Raw genomic sequence first — 24,489 nt, 5'->3', positions numbered from 1 at the left:
AGGTATATCCTAAGCCACCACAACAGATCTTTGACCCCTAAGCCAATTTCTAGCTCTAGATAAGTTAATAGACCTAAAATCAATTGAGAAATGGAAGTTTAGACACACCTGAAGGAGACCACACAGTAACACTATAAATATATACTAAGGTTATTTCTCTTAATTATTACCAAGGGAATCTAGACAACTGTCAAAGTCATTGGATATGGAAAAAAAATTCAGCACTTTGAGGAAATATTAGACCTGAATCTGAGCTATTATAAATTCTTGTGAACTAAAGAAAATTTTAGTTTATAACTAAGTTTGAGAGCATATGGGACTTAGGTGATAATTACAATTTTGAGAGAAATGCCTCAGTATGTTGTAAATCAACTATACTCTAATAAAAATTCAAAAAAAAACTGTAGCCATACCCATACACAACTGTTCAGATTTTCCATTTTTATGATAATATTTCATCTGATTTAAGTGGAAACTATCAACTCTTTAGATTTTTCTATATACACTCAATTGTGTACTGAAAGTTAAGAGCTAATTTTTTTTTTTTTTTTTTGCGGTACATGGGCCTTTCACTGTTGTGGCCTCTCCCGTTGCAGAGCACAGGCTCCGGACGCACAGGCTCAGCGGGCATGGCTCATGGGCCTAGCCGCTCTGTGGCATGTGAGATCTTCCTGGACTGGGGCACAAACCTGTGTCTCCTGCATCGGCAGGTGGACTCTCAACCACTGCACCACCAGGGAAGCCCCAAGAGCTAATTTTTGATGCTTTAAAAACAAAAAAAAAGAAGAAATGCCTCAGTATGTCCAAATAGATCACCACATATATTCTCACTGTAATTTCTGGGACTTTGTAATTGTAAACATATATAAATATATAAATATAAATATATATAGCTTATTTTGGAATCTGTATTTTGGAAGAAGAGTCAGATGGAAATCCCTAGAGTTTACAGTCCATTTAAAAAAACAACAAACCAAAACAAACAACACACATACAACCCTCTACAAATGGATCATTCTTGGAGGAACTGCAGAGATCTGTCCACATTAAAACCTTGAAATACATGAAAATGATGATTGCTAACACAGTCTCATTAAATTATCCACTTCAATTGGCTCAATAGACAGATGGGAATTAGAGAATGACAGATAATCATCAGTTTAATTGGGTGATGAATCTGCTTACAGATGCTGTCCAGATGTAGTCTCCCTACTTGAGCAAATTAATAAAGCTACTTTTATCTTGTATTATATATCTATTGATGAGATTAGTTTTTTTCCCACCCTTGTGATAAGAATTAATAAGAGGAGGAAATGTTCTCAAAAGACAGTGACAAAAGTACATATTTCATTCTACTCTTAGGGAATGAATTACCCCTCTAGTTTTGTACCAAAATTGAGTCTCTAGGAAGGATAATTGCTCATCATCACAGATATTCTGTTCAACATGTTGATGACATCATCCCTCACAACCTGAAGGGCAAGTATCCGACCTTCTAAGAGAGCTATGATTAAGTCAATTGTCACAAAAGAGAGAGATGCTTTAGGGATAATTCAGTGGTCTGACACTTCTTTAAAGTTTCTTGTCCAACCAGTGGTGTAGACAGGGTAAAATATTACCTTATAATTGAAGGAAAAAGTTATACTCTATCCCTTCCAGCACTAAGAGGACTAAGTTTTAGTTGGACTGCCTTTGAGGAAAAATATATTCTATTTAGATATGCTATTTTTACCTATTTAGTAAGTAACTAAAGAAGTTTCCAGCTCTGAATGCATTCAGAAGGGTTTCCAGCTTTTCACACAGTGGTAGAAGCATTTGACTACGTGGACTATATGGACTAGTTGTGGAGACATGATTAATTCAGTGTCTAAGGCAAATTCTGTTGCAGCATGGGACCCATAGCAATCATACAACTGTGCTTTACTGTTTTTGGTCAATAAATCTTCTCATTTATTTTTAAATCTTATTTTTAAATCTTCTCATTTATATTAGGGCCAGTGGTTTTCCACTGGCCCTAATATAACATGAAGCCCAAGTGAACATGAAATCCAGGCTGCCTCTTCCAAACTTACTCTGACCCACCTAGCCGTTACATTAGGTAAATCTAATTAACAATGCCAATTAAAGTTTACAAAAGAGATTGGGCGCAAGCATGTCCTGAAGCCATATGTATACTGTGTAAGCAGATTCTTCACCTTCCCACAGTGACTTTTCCTGCTGAAATATCCTATACGTGTGCTGCAATGGGGGTTATTTTTAACTAGTTGCCTGCTGAGGGTAAAAAACAATTGGAGTTTGGTAAACGGAGAGTTATTTAATTTATTCCCATCAGCCAGAGTGACCTGCTACAAATTTATATCCCGGCTCATTAGAATCTCTGAAGCACCACAAAGCTGTCAAATACAAAGATTTATCTTTAAACAGTACATCTCTACTCTGCTTAGAGTGTGAGCTCCTGTATATAAAGAACAAATGAATTCATAGGAAGGTGGAGTTTGGGGACATCTCAGAATAAGTTAAGGGTTTGCCCCTTAGGACTTCTATAGTGAAGATACCTTGAATAGAAAGGTTAGCAAAATGACTTACTGTCTGAATGTTAGTAAGCTTTTATCCCAGTTCTAGATAGTCTTGTCCAATGAGCTCATGATCAAATTGTCATGATGGTAAAAATGAAAACTGAATAATATGCATGGGTTAAGTACATTTAACTTGTACTTAATTTTACTGCTAAATGTTTCATTTGCTGGCAGAAGGACAATTCATTGGTTTCTATACTTAATCATACTTTGGAAATGCCAGCCATTTACCTACCAGCAAATTGACAGTACCAAACTCCTCCCATCGTGAAATGGAGTATTATTTACTCTTACTGAAAGAGACACTTACTCTAAACTAAGGCGTGATTTCCATCTGTGCATTAATCTACCATCTGTGAGCATACTAAATATCACTAATACAAAATATATTTTCCTATATAACGTTTCCCTGACCAAAGATATGTAAAGCGTCCAATTAAAAAATTCCATTAATTGGTATCTTGGAGACAGTATTTCGTGAAGTTGAGATATACAAATGTATGCTATGCTCTGACCCAACACACAAGATTTCTTTTCTTCCATTATCAGAATATTTAGGTATGGAACAAAGAAACATAAATAGGGGGGAAATCTCTTAAGATTACATCTAATGACCCACTTACAAAAAGTGCTTTCGTTTTCAGATACTCTGGGCTCTGATAGTTACAATATTTTATGTTTTAATAAATGCTTAATATTTTATTAAATAAATGCAAGCATTCAAGGAGAAAAATATTGCCAAGAGTCTAAGAACAGAGATGTGTGAAAATGTTTGCCCAGTTTAAAAATTTTAAAGTAGTTCAATATTGATAGATAATTTATAACCATTCAAAACATATATTGAATACATACTCAATGATAAACATTCTTAGATGTTTAGATGCTTAAAAATGACTACTGAACAAAAAAATTCGAAGATCCACATCTGTTAGAATAATAAAATTGTTTTATACCAGAGTTTTGGGGTGGTTTATTATGTAGCATTAGATAATGAAGGTTTTTTTTTAAAGTTAATGAAAAGCCATCATTTTTCAAGACACATATTTTGTGTATAGGATAATAGTCAAATTGAATATGGCTGTGGTAGAAATCACTATTCTTGCATCTTTCAAGTCCTTGAAGGCAGCATTACTCTTTGGAGTCCCTCTATATTTGCCTTTAACTTACTACTTGTGTAGATAAAGGCATTTGGCCTTCCCTACAGTATAAATCATCATTCCATGGATCATAAAAACCAATGAGAAATTGCTGCCAGTTGTTCAGTATGTCTGTTGAAACAATACATTCTGGAACTGGGGAAATAACCACAGAGAGGTTTGAGGAAGACCTGGGCCAACTGTAAAATGAACCCCAGTTGAAACTCTATTGATTACCAGATATTCGTAAAGCTATTCTCTGACTGGTTGAATACGATGACAGTTTTGGTCTCCAGATAGTAGTTTCAGTTTAAAGCCAGCATTTCATAAACTCTGTTTATTTCCCCTTCGCTAATGTACAATTACCCTTGTAAATTGTCCTCAGGTGCCTCTTTTGTTACTGTGGTAAGAACATGGGGTATGAAATCTATCCTATTAAAAAAAAAATTTAAGTGTATGATACAGTATTGTTAACTATAGGCACAATGTTGCACAGCAGGTCTCTAAAACATTCACCTTGCATAGGAATTTTATATGTGTTGAATAGCAACTCTGTATTTTTACTTCCCTTAGCCCCTAACAACAACCATTCTACACTGTTTCTATTATTTTGATTACTTTAGATACCTCGTATAAATGAATTATGCAGTACTTTTCCTTCTGTGACTGGCTAATTTCTCTTAGCATAATGTCCTCAGGGTTCATCTGTGTTGCTATCTATGGCTGGATTTTCTTTTAAGGTCTACTAAAGGGAAAATTACAGGGTAACACATGGTTAAGTAGCAGGATACTCCTGTAAGAGGATATAACTTCACCTTTATTTAAAGTTCTTTGACTCTGTTAGCTGGCTCAAGTCTTGGAATTAAATACTATAATTGTAACCAATATAGTGACTCTAGTCAATTCTGTTTAACAGATATGGATATTTCCTGCATATGCAAAACAAATATAACTTCTGTAGGCTGCCCATCTGTTTCCATTGTTGGGATCTTGGTCAACCAGCCACATCAAAAATCTCTGTGACCCAAACAATTCTAATTCTTTGACTCTGCTGCCCATTATGGTAACCATGCCATTTGGCCACAGCCACCACAGATTCTGTCATCTCCATTCATTTCAGTGAGCTCAGTTTCATGGCATCACTTCCACTGGCATTCTCTGCCTGCAGATAGTAGCCCCATGTTGTTTGAAAATGCTGAGAAATCTCAATCACAGTCTTTATAAAGAACTCTTTTTTTCCTTCTAGAGAAAATGGGTAGAGAATGATTAAACAAGTTTTGTATGACGGATCCACTTTAAATTTCTGATTTCTCTCACTCCCTCTTTTTCTCTTGACATCTTTTTCTACAGAATAACAAGGAAGTTCAGGAGTTTCAACTATATTTTGTTAAATCACCTTTGGGTTTATGATTACATCAGCCAACCAAGAAAAACGCTAATCATTCCCAGGCACTTGAGTCAACACATGGAAACCAGAATTTCTCCTTGTTCTGCATAAATCAGCACATTTCAAGCTGATCCAACACTACATTCCTTAGATCCTGATACAACTCCTTTAAGACCTGTTCCTATATTTTTTCCACAGGCTTAGTATTAAAAACATATTCAGAAAAAGGTAAAATTTGAAATGTTAATTATAACTTTATGAATTTGGATGATATAAGCAAATGATAAGCAAATCCCAGGGAAGTAGAAAATCGAAAATAATTATATGACTAAAAATTAAAGAATTTGAAAAGAAGAATTAATAGAAAAAACAATCAAAAACATTAGAAATTCTTTAAAAATACCAATAAATTTGAAATAGGAATTAAAAATTAAACTAAAAAGGATTGTCAAAATACCAAACTCAGGAATGCAGGTTTTATTCCTCCAGATTCTACTGATACTAAAAAGATAAAAAATAATAATAAACGTGTGTAAGTAAATCAATTTAAAAATTAAATAAAATTACAAATCCAGAAAAAAAGAGAACTTAAAACCAACAAAATAATAAATTTAACACACACATGTGCATGTGTGCACACCCACACACATATATAATTCCAGACCAAAATTATTTAAATGATTTAAGGGTGAATTGTGTCAAACATTTAATAAGCAAATAACACAAAACAATGAAATATGGAAAATGAAGCATTTTCCAACAAATTTTATGAAAACCCAATAACTTTGCTAAAACTAAACAAATAAAATAAAAGACAAACCTGAAAAAGGTAGATCATTTTGGTTAATAGCTCAATTTCTGTCATGAACATGATATAAAAATCCTAAGCAAAATATTAACATATCAAACTTATTGATACATAGGACACTATGCCATGGCAACTCTAGTTTCCAAGAACTTAAGGAACCTAAAAGAACCTCAGGAACCTAAATAAGACATTAGGAATAGCTAAGTAAATGGAATATATGAAGTTCATAAAGCTGAAGCTTTTAAATGGAAACAACTTTAATCTTCTTCAAACATGAATAATTACTTTAGTCCCAGTAAAAGTCTTAGCAGATGTGTGTAAATTCACAATCCAAATTACATATCAAATTGCGAGCATCCCATGATAACCTAAACATGTTTGAAAGAACAAATTTGAGGACTTAGGGTAGCTTTTTGAAAATTGTTAATATCTATTTAAGATAGTGTGGTTATTGTCACAGGAATAGCTAATTAGATCAAAGACACCAAATACAGAGATCAGTACACATAAGGTTGCACTACAATACATTGTGAAAGGGATGGTGCTGATACATTCGATTTCCATATGGAAACAGTGAATGGTGTATCAAAGATTCTAGAAAGCAATAGTATAGCCTCTTCAAGTTCAGATGGACAAGTATTTCTTTAAAAGGACTCAAATTTCTTGCTGTAAAAAAAGATAAATGAATTCCATTAAAAAATTTTAAGAATTTTGGTGCATCGAAAGGCATACAGAAAAAAATAATAAAAAGGGCAAAGAATAAAAGTGGAAGAAATATATATGTAATGTTTTATATATATGTATAATGTATAAATGTATGTTATATATGTGTGCATATGTACACACACACATTGGGAAAAAATGATTATTATTACTTTAATTTTTCTTCTCATCCTCACACTGTCCTCTGTTGCTTGGTCTGCAATCACACATATGTTGGACAAATGGAAATTTCCTCATGGATTACAGAGGCTCTGGTACTTTTTAAAAAATACTTCTATTTTGTTATCTTGCTATGCCTTTACATTTACTGATACACTTTTGGGAAATTTTCTGCCTCTTGTCATATTTTGGTAGGATACTGGTCATGATATTTTCTTGTTGAGTGACTGGATTTTGTTTTCTTTCTTAAAGAGTGCTGTAGTTTGTTTTGTCTGGCTGTTAAATTATTTGCAAGTCAATGTGATACTAGCTGTTGTAGAGAATATAAACTGTAACATTTACTCCAGGGATAGTTCAGCCCTATTACTAAGACATGAGTCTTCTCGTGTCTCCACTAAAGGGCCCAGGTGGTCACCAAAAACTATTCATTTGGCCTGTAAATACCTCCAACAGCTACTTGCCCTGCGTGATTAGTGAAAATAGTTTTAAGTTTACAATTTTTCACTTTTTCTTTTCCTGGGCTTTTAGAATTATTCTCCACACTTGCATAATTTCATATTCAGCAAATATCAATTGGGACACTAAGCCTATTTCTGGATTTATTTTTCTTCGTAGTTCCCTTTTTCTAGAACCTAACTTTGTAAGTTTCAGCCATCTCAGCCTCTCCAGATTTCTAGTCTCTACCTCCTCATCTCAGTAAGGCTTTGGACTCTGCTTGGTTTCCCATACCTGATCTTAGAATAAAAAAAAAACACAATGTAATAGGCAGAAAACCTGAGTTAATATCAAAGATAACATTTGTTTTCTTTGTGTCTGTAATCAAAATCATACTTTAGTGTCTAGTGCCTGAAACATTCGTTTGTCTCTTGTCAAGCTTTTTTTGTTTGTTTTTACTATAGTTATTTTTAGGGCATAAGTATGTCTTGTTCTTGTTACTTAATCATGATGTAATTGGATAAATTACCTTAAATGTAGACAAATAAAATGAGAATTAAAAGTATGGTTTCACAGTATTTTATATTTTATAAATACAAGTGCAATGCAGTCATTATTCTCAACATAAATGTTATTAATTCTCCTAAAAGCTAGCATGACAGAATTTTGGCAATTGGCATGTCACCTAAGTAAATAAGTAATACCTGAGGCATATTAATTTTTTATGGTTTTTATTGTAACTAATGACAAACCTGTGAGTAACTTGGTGGAAAAAAATTTTTTTAATGAAATATCACTGTTTTATGTGATCTTCATGTGAAGAGAAATTATATCATTTCCCATCACGTATTATATTTTAATAAAGTCAAGAAAAAATAAGCATAACATTGGTTAAAAAGTAATCATTCTTTTCAAAAATCTTCATGTTAATTCATAGATTTTACACTGCAGTCAAACAGAAACATATATATATATATATACATAAATATATGTATGTATAGTTGAAATGTCAGAATAACCCAGAACAGTACACAGTAGGCAAACTACATCATTCTTTATTGTTAAAATATTGGTTTCCTACTTAATAACATATTTAAGGTTCTTACTTAATCCCTCAAATAATTTTAAGTGAGTGTATTTATTTGTTCTGATGGTTTTATAAATATGATAATTTAAACCAATACATTTCTTCTTTTTGCATTAAAATGTCATTTATTTGTTAAATTTGTCTAACACGCTGGTAAAAGTAAGAAATCATTTTGTGTAGCATGCTGGTAAAAGTAAGAAAAGCTCAGTTTGAAAGAACTATGTTATTTCACATTAATGTTTTTAAGAAGCTAAGCCTTGCAACTATACTACTTGTGGCAGATTGACTCATCTTTCTTTAAAGAGCATAATTAGATATTACAAGCACTCCTTTTTTGTTTTTCCTTTTTTTAAACATTTTTATTGGAGTATAATTGCTTTACAATGGTGTGTTAGTTTCTGCTTTATAACAAAGTGAATCAGTTATACATATACATATATCCCCATATCTCTTCCCTCTTCTGTCTCCCTCCCTCCCACCCTCCCTATCCCGCCCTTCTAGCTGGCCACAAAGCACCGAGCGGATCTCCCTGTGCTATGTGACTGCTTCCCACTAGCTATGTATTTTACATTTGGTAGTGTATATGTCCATATATACGCTACCACTCTCTCACTTTGTCCCAGCTTACCCTTCCCCCTCCCCCTGTCCTCAAGTCCATTCTCTAGTAGGTCTGCGTCTTTATTCCCGTCTTGCCTCTAGGTTCTTCATGACATTTTATATATATGTGTTAGCATACGGTATTTGTTTTTCTCTTTCTGACTTACTTCACTCTATATGACAGACTCTAGGTCCATCCACCTCGCTACAAATAACTCAATTTCGTTTTTTTATGGCTGAGTAATATTCCATTGTATATGTGTGCCACATCTTCTTTATCCATTCATCTGTTGATGGACACTTAGGTTGCTTCCATGACCTGGCTATTGTAAATAGAGCTGCGATGAACATTGTGGTACATGACTTTTTGAATTATGGTTTTCTCAGGGTATAGGCACAGTAGTGGGATTGCTGGGTCGTATGGTAGTTCTATTTGTAGTCTTGTTTTTGTTTTTGTTTTTTTGTGGTACGCAGGCCTCTCACTGTTGTGGCCTCTCCTGTTGCGGAGCACAGGCTCCGGACGCGCAGGCTCAGCGGCCATGGCTCATGGGCCTAGCCACTCCACAGTATGTGGGATCTTCCCAGACCGGGGCACGAACCCGTGTCCCCTGCATTGGCAGGCAGACTCTCAACCACTGTGCCACCAGGGAAGCCCTAATCATTTGTTTTTATATGTAGTCTGGAACTTTTCCACAAGTAAATCATGTATATTAGAATATTTCTGTCCCCATTGGCATAAAGTAAAGGGAATGCTTTATGATATTTGGCTACCCTTTTCAGTGTTTCACAAAGGTATTGGAATCTATGATATCTTCTCTGTGTCTTGCATCCTTACAAATTTTAGGTGGATTCTGTCTGTCTGGATAACTATATAACAGTGATGGTGATGACAGCAGTTATGAATGCCAATCCTCTTAACAAACATAATTTACTTTTTCTCAATTTATTCATACTTTGCTTTCAGATTTATCCAATATGCATATAGGAAAGATAATAGCACATGGACAAATTAATATGAGCACAGTGCATTCTAGGTGGCTTACTCTGGGAGGAAAGAATTGTGACCAGAAATGAGTTTTCTCAAATCTGTACAAAAAGAGCATTTCAGAACAATACAATTTAATGTAATGTAATGGACATATATGGTTATAGAATTTTAAAATTAGTATTCGTATTAAAAAAGATTGATTTTAAAATTAGTATTCGTATTAAAAAAGATTGATTAAATAATGCAAGAAGGGCTTCCCTAGTGGCGCAGTGGTTGAGAGTCCGCCTGCTGATGCAGGGAATGCGGGTTCGTGCCCCGGTCCAGGAGGGTCCCGCCTGCCGCAGAGCGGCTGGGCCCGTGGGCTGTGGCCGCTGGGCCTTTGCATCTGGAGCCTGTGCTCCGCAATGGGAGAGGCCGCAGCAGTGAGAGGCCCAAGTACCGAAAAAATAAAAAATAAAAAAACATAATGCAAGAAAAGGACTCAATGAGTTAATTACTGACATTAAAAATAAATGTATATATGCAAGTCTTACTATACAAGGCATAAAAGAAAATACACTATAAAATTCTGATTATAAATATTCAGATATAAATCTAAATTCCATTTTCCCCAAAGGCTTGTGGTTTTGATGGCATTATTTTGGATAGCACATTAATTTTAATCAACATGTATGTCAGGTTTTAGCAAAGCTGGATGTAATTGTTATGAATTTGCTGAAATGAAGTGATAAATGAAAGAAATAGAGGAAGAGAGGATGAAGCAGAATGGAAGACAGGAGAGAGGAATGGAGAGAAATGTAGAAAGAAAGTTCCAGGCACTGTGGTAGGGAACTTAGCATGTATTAGTTTATAGAGACAGAGGGACAAATAACTTAAGTATTGATGGATATATATTAGATAGGTAGAGAGTAATGTGGAGGGTGTTAGTGGTGGGATGAGCATCGTGATCAATATTTGGGAGTTGAAATGAGTACTGTAGAAAGATCAGCTCTCTAATCAGTGCACCTTTACTCCCAGAGCATGGGATTTTTCTAAGAGCAGTTGTTAAGCTTTGAGAATATTGTTGATTTAGTTCTGTCTTCCTGTTGAATATCAGCTTTCCGAAGGAGTAACACATTTATCTGAATTTCTATCTTCAGTGTGTAACATTTCAGTGTCTTGTAAAATCAGTGTCTGATGTATAGAATATCAATAGATTGATAGTGAGCAAATTAATGGGAGAGTCAACATAGGGAAGCAATGTTGAATAATTTTGAAATGCAAACTGACTTCTAGTTTTGGAAGCCTTTAATGTAACATTAAATGTTTAGCTCCATTAATCTATAACGATTGACCAGCTGACATATATTGAGACTCTGATGTGCCAAGCAGCTAGCTACTAGACAAAGTTAAAAGAGAAAACAAGATTCCTCCTAGAGTAGTGGGAAAAAAACATACAAATAGAAAAGTTCAATAAATTCCCATATGGGCTATGAATCATTTATGTAGTTGCCATATTAGGACACTCTTATGGGTTGAATTATGTTTCCCTAAAATTCATATGTTGAAGTCCTAAACTCCAGTATCTCAGAATGTGACTTGATCTGGAGATAGGATCTTTATAGACTTAATAAAATTAAAATGAGGTCATTAGGATGGGCCCTAATCCAATATAGAAGGGAAAAGTTGGACATACACACACAGAGGGAAGATAATGTGAAGAGACATAGGAAGAAGACAGCCATCTACAGGTCAAGGAGAAAGCTCTAGAACAGAAACTTCCCTCACAGCTCTCAGAAAGAACTAACCCTGCCGACACTTTGGTTTTGAAATTTTGGTCTTCAGAATGGTGAGAAAATAAATTTCTGTTGTTTAAGGCCATACAGTCTGTAATACTTTGTAACAACAGCCCTAGACAATTAGTACAGGCACTCTGACAGATATTGTGTATTGGTTCCAAGTTCTGTTCCCATCCTCCTTAGCTCTCCACAGTTTCACAGGGGACCTAAAAACCACACTGCCTAGACTCCCTCAACAGCTGTTTTCTACTCAGTTGCTGTTATTGGGATTCCCTGATAGGAAATAAGGGAATATAAAAGAGAAAGTGTCATTTCTCACTCTGACTGCAGTAGAAGAATCAGCAGATTTGGGTACCTCCAGGAAACTGTGGGCTGCAACACCATTGGCAGCACAACAGGGGAGGCTCCAGATGAAAAGGTAGACTAGTGGGCTCCAGCTAGCATGGTAGCATCTTCCACATTTCTATGAAATCTTCGTTTTTCCTTTTTGCAATTTTAGGCCATCTAAAATAATTTGTGACTAAATGTTTATGTGCTTGAAACATCCAGAAGATGTTTTAGTTCTCCTGTCTGTACACTGACTGATACAGAATAGGCTACAGAAATGAGTAGAAGAGAGAGAAATTCAGATGAAGAAACACCTTCAATGGGGAAATAGGACTACAGGCTAGAAGGTGTGAAAGTTTCCAACTGGTTGTGGTAACAGTACATAATATAATAAAATTACAATAGCCTACTTTGTTGAATAGAATGTGTTTGGAGGTGAGGATGGTAATATAGGGGTAGGCCAAATCAAAAAGGGCAGCACAGGTAGATTAAGGAGGTTTGATTTCTCCATAGTAGTTTATATTTTCATATTTGTCAACAGCTTTGATGTTGTAAAATTTTTATGAGGAAGGACAGGCAGGCATTATTATTTCCATGTTACAAAAAAGCAAATTACAGGTCAGTTGAAGTTAGCCAGTTGTATGGCTAATTTAATATTCGAGTTTTACTATTTTTTCACAATTTTTAAAAAAATTAACAAAAACATATTTTTGAGGCATTACAACTGTCTTATATTGATTTGGTTCTGAATATCATTCCCTGTAATGTTATCCAACATGTTTTAGCCTGTTTCTCAATATTATTTTTTAAGAAGATATTACAGCTTCTTTCTTATTCAACTACTTTAAAAAGTAGTTGAAACATGTTAATCTTAAATCTCAATTCTCTATGTTTTCTTCAAATTTTATTTAAAAAATCTTATTTACGCAGATGTTATAAAGTAAATTCAAATGCAAACTATCAGTAGAGAATATACAAGGGAAGGATGGAGAGTCTCTTTTATGCTAAAAATGAATGTCTAGATATTAGTCCGTTCAAGAAATATTTAACTCTATTACAAACTAATTTATGGTAGCATTCAAGAAATGATGTGGAAGCTGAAAGTCATTCTGCTTTACAAACTTCAATCCACATAAGTAAACTTACTTGAGACGATATAGTTTGACAAAGAACATCCTTGAATATCAGAGACCATAAACTATATACCTGGGGAAAAGCCAACCTCAAAAGAATTTCAGAGCATAAGAAGTGTATAAAAATGAGCAGGAATTAATTACATTTCTGTAATTGTGTGTGTGACTGCCAGCACAGACTGCCCTGCATTTGATCTCTTCTTTATAAATTATGTCAGTGTACATAAAAACACATTTGACTTCCTGGGAAGCAATTAAATCAATAGAAAAGGTAATAATTATATTAGACTTAGGCTAATATTTTAAAACATTTAGGAAAATGGACATTGTGAAATGACACTAGCCACAGTAATAAATATTCTTAGGTTAACTGATATGTACACATGGGTTTTCATTTCTCAGTAATGAGAGTGGGCAATGAGCTCATTCTCTAGTGGAAGAAAATATTGAATTTATATTCTGGATAAGTCACTAACTGGATAAACTTCAGTGAGACATTTAAACTCTGTAAATTGAATTACTTATTTATAAAAATATGGGATAAAAAACCTCAAACATTTGTGATGACTGAGATCTTATTTAACATATTAAGATTTAGGAAGTGCTCAATAAATATTTGTTAATAGCCTATTTTCAAAATGCTTTCATCTTTTATGAAAGGAATTATATATGGTAAAAAACTGTTTGGAGGAGAAATAACAGTGAGCCTGATAATGGTAATAAAAATGTCAATTGTTAATGTTCATTATATTTAGTTTATTTTGTCGCTAAAGTCAGCCTTAAAAAATTGGAACTTTCTACCTCAGTCTATCCTTAGCTTTGCAGTACAAATTCAAGTGTTTTCACTTATCACAATTTAGAATTCTTAGTAAATATTTCACAGTAAACTCGAGGAAAAGGCTACCCATAAATAAAAGAGTGATTAAGATACATAAAATTTAACTTTTATTATTTCCTAAATTAGTAATTTTATTTTCCTCTCTGTTTTTTTCTACATGACACCAAAATAAACTAAGTGCAACTAATTAGAGGGTGATAGGCTTATGGACAAAACCTATGGTGATAGGTTTTGTGTGGATCTATAGTGGTGTAAGGCCAGGGGAGGGGGATGTTGAAATTTTCAATAAAGGCAAGATAGATCTGAGTGAGAAGGCAACATTTGAGTGAAGTTATGTAATAAGAGTGTGATCCAAATGAATTTCTGGTACAGGAAAGCTCTAGTAGGAGGGAAGAGCCAATGCAGGAGGAGGGCCTGATGCAGAATTATGCCTGGAATCTTTGGGGAATATCAAGTTCAGTTTGAACAAATGGGAAACTAAAAGGAGAATGAAGTAAGAGAAGTCAGTGGGAAGTAGGGAGAGAATGGGTGCAAATATTTAGGGCTTCTTAGGTACCTGCTACTGAGAGATAATATATTATCATGGTTGGAAGCGTAGACTCTGCAAAAAGACTTCCTGGCCTCAAATCATATACTACCATTATTAGCCAGAGTATGGGTCAAGAAAATGACCTTTTTGTGCTTTAGTTACTCCATTTGTAAAATTGTGATAATGCTGCCAACATAATAAGATTGTTCTTAGCTATTATTTTATACTAGAGACATAGGGAGCCATAGACTTTTTAGCAGAGCAGCAATATAATCTGACTTATTAAAAATTTACTCTGGTTCAAGTATTGATAATATGCAGTAGGAAGGAAGCATGAAAAAGTAAAACTAAGAACACTCAGGAAGCTATTACAATAATTCATGTGAGAGACAATTGAATACCTTGTGCTGATAGTGGGGGTATTGAGAAGTTTTAGATTTTAGACATATGTTGACGAAATGTAAACAGGAGTTAATGACTGATTGGATATGGAACTATGATAAACAAGAGTCAAGGAAAACTTCAGTATTTTTCACCTGAGCAACAGAAATGATGGGACCACCTGAAATGGAGAAGAGTGGTATAGAACAAAAAATGAGATATAAAGCCAGTAAGTTTTGAAAGTAGAAAATTTGAGCTTTCTATCACATACTGATTGGACAGTTGGATATAAATATTGACTAGACAGTTGGATTGTATGAGTGGAGAGGGAATAAGGCTTGAAATATAAATTCTTAAATGTCAGAATATTGATGATATTTAACCCATGAAACTATATGAATTCACGGACTAAATCGACATGCACACACATGCTATATATATATATATATATATATATATATATATATATATATATATGTAATTTCCTAAGGAGATATATACCCACACACTTTCTTGAGCATAATTGATGAACTGATGTGTTTTATAATATACACCTGGAAGAAAACCCTTAACAATATAGTGACTTCTGTTATGAATCAGTCATTAAATTATACAAGTTTCTTCCTGGGCAAACTTGTCTTGTGTATATTATTTGGCAAGTGGTAGATACTTGAAAAACAGAGAAAGCCAGTATCTATTTCTGAATCATGGCTTATAGCATGAAAGGATAAATTGAGTGAAGGGTCAGTAGAGCAGAGCTGAGCACAAGATCGCTCCTGCTGTGAACACAGACTTGCCATGGATGTCACATTCAGCTTCTTGAGTAGCTTCAAAGTGTCACTATGAGCCATCCTCACCATCAACTGAAAAAGACAGCCTCACAAATCAACCAGACCTCTAATGCTGAATTCCTAAGGAGGTGCATGAAAGTAGGTAAAGCTAGAAATTGTTTCTCGGTTTATTACAGAGAATCCGCTAAAGGATAAGCTGGGAGCACAATGTCAAGCAAAAAGATATAACTTAAGACACATTAGAATATTTCCACCTGGTAGATGAGAAGATAGAAAAAAACAGAGTTTATTTTGAGGACTGAGAAAATCTTTGCCTAGTGCAGCAAACCAATAACCAATGTAAATATAGGTCTAAAGGATTGATTGAGTTGTGAACAAATATAGTAGCACTAAAAGCTTAGAGATTTTCATAAAGGGTACTGAAAAAGGAAATACACCCCAGTCCTATTTAGTAAGTTCTTTATCTTGATGAACACATATCACTATTAAGAAATATAAATTATGGTTTCTTTATAACATTACTTAAATTGTGTGTTGGACTTCAGTAATAGAATTGCAATTATTTATTTTTATTCTGAAAAACTAGATTATAGATAAAATGATTTAAAAATTTATGCAATAGTTTGCAAAAAAAAAAGGGGGGGCATTCTAAATGCCAGAAGTGAAGAATGCACTGAGCACTAGACAGAGGTAAATAAGATGATACAGCAACAGTCCTGTGAAATTATTGAAATAGTGATGGTTTGAGTACTGTGCTTTCAGGCCTACAAAATTCCTATAGAGTAGATTCTGTCAAAGGCCTTTAGTATTAGTGGTAAGGGAACTAACTAAATCTGCCACCAGAGAAAATTAAGCTTGCCTTTGTCATAACTCTGTGTGGGGCAACAATTCTCACAAGAAATCAAAAGAGTAGCCCTGCAACTTTGATGTGTTTGAACATGAATTTACACTATGCTCATAATATGGGGATATCCTAAGCTGAGAAAGTAGCAATTAAAAAATGATCCTGGTGTCATGAAAATCCTAGGGAGTCTAGAAATCAAATGCAAAATTGCTCTGGAGGGACACATTGGTCCATGTAGGATTTATAAAGGAGAAAATCAAAAGAGGCCAGATTAAGATGAGCTCACAAGCTCAAAATCAGAAATTACAAAGTTCATAGTAAGTGAAAGTCATCAGTCACAAGCACCAGGAGAACTCAAGCTATTGGATTTAAAACCTCAAAGTAAAACCCAAGAGCATGAGATCATGGGATGACAGAAAAACTGCACACACATGTATACATACATATAGCCTAAATGTCTAAAAGGATTAAAGAGATAGCAGTGCCTTCTGCTTACATGCAGTAAGCTTGGGAAGACAGAACCTTAATTTAGCAGTGGGGAAATTTAAGAATGAAGTAAACCCATCCCCATAGAGCTTCCAGAAGCCATACTAATTGGTGACAGTAAACTCTGAAAGGTAAAGGAAGGTGACCTTTACAGCAGGTGGACTGGTTGAAAGTCTAATTGAGAAGAAATTATACCCAAGTATCCTCCCCCATTCCAAGCAGGCAGGAGATTGTAACTTCCCTACTTAAGAGAAGACTCAGAATTATACTCTAGAGTGTAAAATATAAATTTTCTTTCTTGGAGGAAAAGTTGAAGCTTGGGAGACGATCACATGAGGATTAAGGAACACCCAAGGGCTTTTTCTGCTATTTGGTATTCTAACTGGGACAAAGGTATTCACACTTAAGGCAGGAGACGGACATTATCTTCTCTACAATATATGGGAAGTCCAAGCAAATGAAAAAATAACTAAATAAAAAATATTATCACCAGGGATATCTACAATAAGTGCCAGCAAGATCAGTCTACAGTAAGGATAGAGAGGCCAAGTATTGCCACACACCTGTTAGTTGACCTTGCTTTTTAGTATCCCTATCTTATACATAAGATGCTTGATCAAGATCACCAGGAAAGAAAATAATATGAAAACAAACCAAAGCAACTTGAGAGAATCAGTTTATTTATGGGGAAGAAATACTACTATTATCCTTAAAGATATGAGAGAATACTGCATCCTTCAAAAGTCAGATGTAATATATCTTTATATTAATATATAATACATATATATGGCATAAATATATATATGTGTGTGTGTATATATATATATATATATATATACACACTTCTGATACAATGCTGAATAGAAAGCAGACAGTCTTGTTCCTGAGCTCAAGGGGAAAGTATTCGATCTTCCATCGTAAGGAAGATATTTGTTGTAGCCTTATCAAAGATGCTCTATATCAGGATAAGGATGTCTCTGTGGCAGCCAGGGGAGTGCTCCACTCAGAACTCTCTTCAAGAGAGAATCTGTGTTGGAAAGAGTAAAGTTACTTGAGAGCCTCCAATTGCCATAACTTAAGGATCTTCCAGAACATTTTATCAAACCACACTCTTCCCAGACTACTCCCAGCCAATGACTGAACATGGTTCAGGTACTTGAGCTATGATACATATTCCTGCCTAATATGTGATTCCTTAAATGGGACATCTTTGTCCTGAGGCTCTGATCATCCTGGCCAATACTTTGTCAGAGCTGCATCACAGGCTGAAGCTCTTTCTATCCTTCCTTTTCTTCTCTCCCTGCATTTAGGTTTGAGGGTCCATTTTTCTCTATGCTCCATTTTTCCACTACTGCTCCATTTTCCTCTATGCTCCCCAGTGTAGAATTCTATACCTAGTTAAATATCATTTAAAATGGAAACAAAATAAATATTTTATAACATGAAATATGAGATAATTATCTCCAGGAGATCCATACTGAAAAATGTTAAATGTTGTTCTTCAGACAAAAAGAAAGTAACAACCAAATGGAAATAGGGATCTACACAAAAGAATAAAGAGTACTTGGAATAAACATGGGTCAGAAAATAGACTCTGCTTAAATTATACTAATTTAGAGTTGTTTTTATGGTCCATCTTATTAATTACCTTAGTTAATTGTACTATGTACACTTGAGAGGAATATTTAAGCTTCAGTGGTAAGTTGTATTTGTCCTTTAGATGTCAGTTAGGTCAATTAGATCCACAGAACTTAAGTTGGTTGATAGTACTGATCAAATATCTGTATCTTTACTCATTTGTCTACACTTTCTCTATCAATTACTAAGAGAGTATTATTGAAATATTTAACATTTATTATGGATTTGTCTACTATTTTTAGCTTTGTCAATTTTTCTTCAAGTATCTTATAGCTCTGTTAGTGGGTAAACACTTAGGATTGTTAGATCTTCTTGAATAATTGATCCTCCTTTAATTATAAAATACCCTTTTTAACTCTGGTAATACATTTGACTTGAAATCTACCTTGTCAGGTATTATTATAGCCACTACAGCCTACTTTAGCTTAGTGTTTTCATAGTATGTAATTTTCAACATTTTAGTTTCAGCCACTATGTCTTTTTTTTTAATGTGTTTCTTATAAGCAACATATAATGTGGTCTTACTTCATCATCTGGTCTGAAAATCCTTGCCTTTTCATGAAGAATCTTAATTCAAACATATAAAATTAATAATGGATTTGTCTGGGTTAAGACTCCTGTCTTGGTATTTGGTTTTAATTTATCCCATTTGTTTTTGTTTTTGATTTTTTTTTTGTTCATCCTCTTGAACAATTTTATACAAGTTTCCTGGTTAAATATTTTATTCTTCTTCATTAACAATCTTGCCTCTTATTTTCCTGGCAATACCTTTTTTTTAAAAAAAAATTTAATTTTTTATACAATTTTTAAAAGTTACTTTCCATTTACAGTTATTACAAAATATTGGCTATATTCCCCGTGTTGTACAATACCTCTTTCATCCTATCTTACACCCAATAGTTTGTACCTCCCACTCCCCTACCCCTACATTACCCTTCACCTCTCCCACTGGTAACCACTAGTTTATTCTCTTTATCTCTGAGTCTGCTTATTTTTTTAATATTCACCAGTTTGTTGTATCTTTTAGATTCCACATATAAGTCATCTCATACCATATTTGTCTCTCTGTCTCACTTGTTTTACTTAGCATAATGCTCTCCAAGTCCACCCATGTTGCTGCAAATGACAAAATTCTGATCATTTTTATGGCTCAGTAGTATTCCATTGTGTGTATATATATATACCATATCTTCTTTATCCATTCATCTGTTGATGGACACTTGGCTGCTACCATATCTTGGCAATTGTAAATAATGCTGCTATGAACATTGGGGTACATGTATCTCTTCAAATTAGTGTTTTTGTTTTTATTTCTTTGGTTTTTGTCCTCTGCCTATTTGTGGTGAGTGTACCCTTTATTGACTTATTATCTATATATTTTTGAGTTTGCTATGCTAGAGATATTAATACATAATAATATGATATTTCATAATCATTTTACAAAACATCAAACCATATCACAGTAAAATATATTTACTTCCCTTCAAATATTTGTGGACATCTTATATTTTACTTCCTTCTGTATTATAAACCCTCTAACATATTTTACTCTAATGAGTCACTAGGTTTTTAACAATTTAAAAAATATAAAAATACAAATACTAAAACAATGATGTTCTGTTATTTCCCTAGAGATATTCTTTTTCTGGGTCTTCATCACATATATAAATCTGGCTTTTTATCTGTTTTCCATTCCACTTGAAGAATTTAGTTTAACCATTTATTATAGTGCATTTACTAGATGCAAATACTTTCAGGCTTTGTCTGGAAATGTCCTTTAAAATCCATTAAAATTTAAGCAATATTTTTACTGAATATAAAATTGTAGCTAAAAATTAGTATTTATTTTCTATTTATTTATGTTTTATTTTTTATTTATTTATGTTTTCCCTGATGGGATGTTGACATCATTAGTCACTCATTTTGTTGTTCTACTATATGTAATGAGTATTTTTAGCCTTGTCCCTTAAGATTTATCCTTTTTTGGTTTTAAATAATTAATTTATAACATGCTGGGTGTGGTTTCCTTTGTATATTATTTGCTTGGAGTTTTGCTGAATTTCTTGCACATATACAATAATATCTTTCATCAATCTGGAAATCCCCAACTCTTTATTTCTTCAAAAAGTTCTTCTGGTTTATCCTATCTTTCCTCTCCTTCTTGGATACTAGTTACATACAAGTTTTTCATTTGCTGATGTAACACATATCAGCCATGCTCTATTCTTCTTTGTTTCTCACTCTTTTTTCTCTTTCTGTTCCACTTTGACTAGTTATTTTCAACCTGTCTTCAAGTTTTCTGGCCTTCCTATTTCAAATCCAGTCTGAAGTTAAGGCTATCTAGTGGAAAATATTCAAAATGAAACACAGAGAGGAAAGAATAAGGCAGCACAGAAAGGAGCATTATAGACAAGTGCAAAGTGGTGAAAAAGTTTAACCTGCATACAATTTGATTTATAGGGGAAAAGGAGAGAAGAAAATGGAGTAGAAGTAGTATCTGAAGATATATTCACCATGAATTTTCTAAAACTGAAGAAAGATACCAAAACACAGATTCATAAAGCATTGTGAACACCAAGTAGTATAAATGAAAATAAAATGACATCTATAAACATCGTAGTAAAATATTTGGGAAAAACAGGGAAAATATTCAAGAAAACAATTTTTTAAAGACAGTATTTTAAATTAAGAACCAGTAGAACTGACATCTGACTTCTCAGCAAAATCAGTGGAATCCAGAAGACAGTGGAATTATATCATTAAAGCAGTGCAATAAATATAAAATTCTACAAGTAGTAATCTTCAAAAATTAAGATATTTTATAATACTTTAAAACAAACAAAAATAAAAGTAATATTTCATCAGCATTCCTATACTACAACACAATTCTGTAGAGTGAAGGAAAAATGATCCCAGTCAGATATGGGGATTAAGGGGAAAAAAGTGTACTTGACAAGGAATTGAATGTCAGGGTAGACAAGTTTGAAATTTTTAAATTAATGTGCCAAGTAGATGAATGGATTGATAAAATGAATTTAAAGCAGACAAAGATAAATTAACAGAGAACTAATATACAAAGAAGATAGCTGTATAAAGGGAATAGAAACAATTATTCTACCACTTTATATTTTTAACTATCCCAACTTTAAAAAGTGATGAGATTATGTGAATTGAAAGGGACCATTTGTTTTCAGGGAAGTGAAATGTTGAGGAGCAATGTCCAGGCTGCCAGTATATTGTTCCAGGGAAAGTTAATGAAAAGTGAAGCAGGTTGAAACCAATCTTATTTTTTTGGTTTTTTGTTTAATTAAAGTGCATTTTAAATAGTTGATCATAAACAAGGGGAAGGGAAGCACAATAGCAAAATAAAAGCAAAACTATCATAGCTTTCTGAAAATCTTCTTCAAAATATTTCTGGTTTAGTACCTTCTGATTTACTCATATCCAAGATGAGAGATGGGTCTCAAAATTTCAAGTATGTTTTCTTAAGTCCATTAGTGTCCATTTATTGGATTCTGTTGAAATGTGACACTAGTATTGCCCACCCTTACTTAATTGCACTCTCCATAACTACCAGCTGATCTACTTGACAATCTAAAATTGTCATCATTCTTACGATACTAAAGTTTTGACTGCATTTATCTCTACATTCAGTATTTCTCAGGTGGATCAACCTCCCAGAATGCAATGTTACATTATTGGCCCCTCTCACTCACATCCTGTCTTGTTTCTTAAAGTGTCACCACACAGGGACATAAAATAAAAGAGCTACTAATAAAGGATAGGTACAAAATCCATTTTTGAAGAAAAGTGTGGCTGCCATACAGCAGCAATTGCAAGAGAGGTGTGGCTATTTGGGTTTGTAACCAGCTTGAAGGCAGTAGAAAAGCTTTTTTTTTTTCAAGCAGCAAAATTTCTGTATAGATTAATTAGTCAATTGTATCCTTTATTTATTGCCTATAAAATGTATTTATCTATGAAACCTTGAAAAACTGTTTAACACTTTTCATTATATCTGTGCCTTTGTGTGCCTTAATTTATCATTTTTCAAGTGTATTTAAAATATGTCTTTTATCTCATTTGATTCTTACTCAATGCTCTGAGATAAACTAAGTGTTACTAGCCACATTTTAAACATAAAGAAACTAGAGACTAGTGAGGTTTTAATAGCTTGCCCTGGTGAAAGAAAGAAAACGGGATTGCAGAGGTTGTTGTCATTTCTATTGGGTTGGCCAAAAAGTTCATTTGGGCTTTTCTGAAACATCTACTCCTGCCTCTCTGTCTTAAGAATAAAATGAGGCCAACTGCTTTTTTTGAAACATATTTGGATAAAATATAGATCCAGTTTTTAAAGTCTATACTTCTAATTGCATCTATTGATATTGTCATTTAATTTGCTTTTAGTAGGCTACAGTTTGAATATATGGGAGACTTTTTGTGTATTCTTATGTTTCGATTATTTCCCCCAGGATTCCTTCCTTCCAGGGTATGATCTTATTTAATCAAAGAGAAATAGTCCATCATCTCAGTACTTAACCCTAATATAATGTGCATCCTCAGCAAACAATATATAAAACATGATGCCAATATAATACATACTGGTTTCTATCATGAGAATAATGTTATGGAAAAGTAGCAATGGCAATGTTTTACTGAGTGCTTACTATGTGTCAGAATATTTCTCTGTCTTTTACATACATTAGATCATTTAATTCTAAAAAAAAAGAGCAAAATAAATTAGAAAGGTATTATTGATTTGTATCCATCCTCTAGAGATGAGGAGTCATTGGGAGGAAAGCAAATAATTTGCCCAAGGTCATCCAGCTAGTAAGGACAAGGTTAGGATCAAAGCCTAGGCAGTCTGGTCCCTGCTCCTCTACCTTCACACTCATCCACATTTCCATGTCCAGCTCCCAAATCTGCTTCTCCCCAACTTGTCTTATAAGCAGATTGAAAAGGAATTCCTTGATACTCCTATAAAACTCAGCAGTTTCCTCTAGGTTGCAACAAGATGTGTTGTATTTCCTGTTTTTGGCTTCATCGCACTAAGCTCCTTGACCTTATTTATACTTTGCAACCCAAGCACATCCCTAGGTAAGAATTCTTACTCAATAAACTATGGTTGAATAATAAATGATAGGATGAACACATTATCAAATTTTATTGAACACCTGCTATGTATTGGGCATGATCTAGATACAGTGAAAGCAGCATTAAACAAAAAACTAGCAAAATATTTTGTTGCCATGGAGATTATAATTGTTTCAAAGGTCTTAAACAGCTTCATATGATCCTGAAAGACTAAATCCTATTTCAAATTAGTTGAGTTTCCTGGCATCTGAGGCTGAAATAGACAATATTTACTAATTTCAAAATGATGCAAATGTCAGTTCATTTAATTTTTTTAAAAGTCTAAACCTGTGAACCAAGCTTGTCAAGATGGTGCAACATAAGTCTTTCTCCATACAGTTTAATTAGACTTTGTTAAGTTGAGTCATTTGTGCTTTTACTTACCACTTTTTTTAATCCCACATTAAATAGGGCTACTCTGCTGTCCTTATCTACTTTTTCTTTCTGTATTTTGTTTCCACTCTGTATAAACACCTAGTCTTTGACTATTTCAATTCAATCATAAATTTAGTTTAAAAAAATCTTCTTCTGCATGATCAAACCTATTTGAAGTGCAGGAATCAGAAATCATCCTGGTCGATCTTATAGTTTTTGTCAGAACTGAATTTACCTCTGAGAAGGGAGCTAAGTGATTCATTGAAATATTGTAGAGTTGTCTCCTAAAAACCTCAGTATACTTGTGTGATTCAACTCATCACAAAAATCATCTATTATTTAA

At 33.8% G+C, this 24,489-nt stretch overlaps 1 protein-coding gene across 1 annotated transcript in view; it reads left to right on the top strand.

The window, feature by feature from the left end:
* The window catches only part of LOC149743930 (uncharacterized), a 213,828-nt gene extending 194,729 nt beyond the window's left edge, over positions 1 to 19,099 (top strand). Inside the window, exon 4 of the mRNA XM_089906015.1 lies at positions 5,063 to 19,099. Within this exon, the coding sequence (XP_089762141.1) occupies positions 5,063 to 5,210 (148 nt within the window). The 3' untranslated portion in view covers positions 5,211 to 19,099. The remainder of the gene's footprint in view (positions 1 to 5,062) is intronic.
* Positions 19,100 to 24,489: the final 5,390 nt, after the last annotated feature.

This window comes from Delphinapterus leucas, unplaced genomic scaffold (genome assembly GCF_059928025.1).
Source record: "Delphinapterus leucas isolate spDelLeu-1000000601 "Yukka" unplaced genomic scaffold, BTC_Dleu_Yukka2 spDelLeu_asBTCV2_sq49, whole genome shotgun sequence".
NCBI lineage: Eukaryota > Metazoa > Chordata > Mammalia > Artiodactyla > Monodontidae > Delphinapterus > Delphinapterus leucas.
This window is presented reverse-complemented; position numbering and strand designations above follow the sequence as displayed.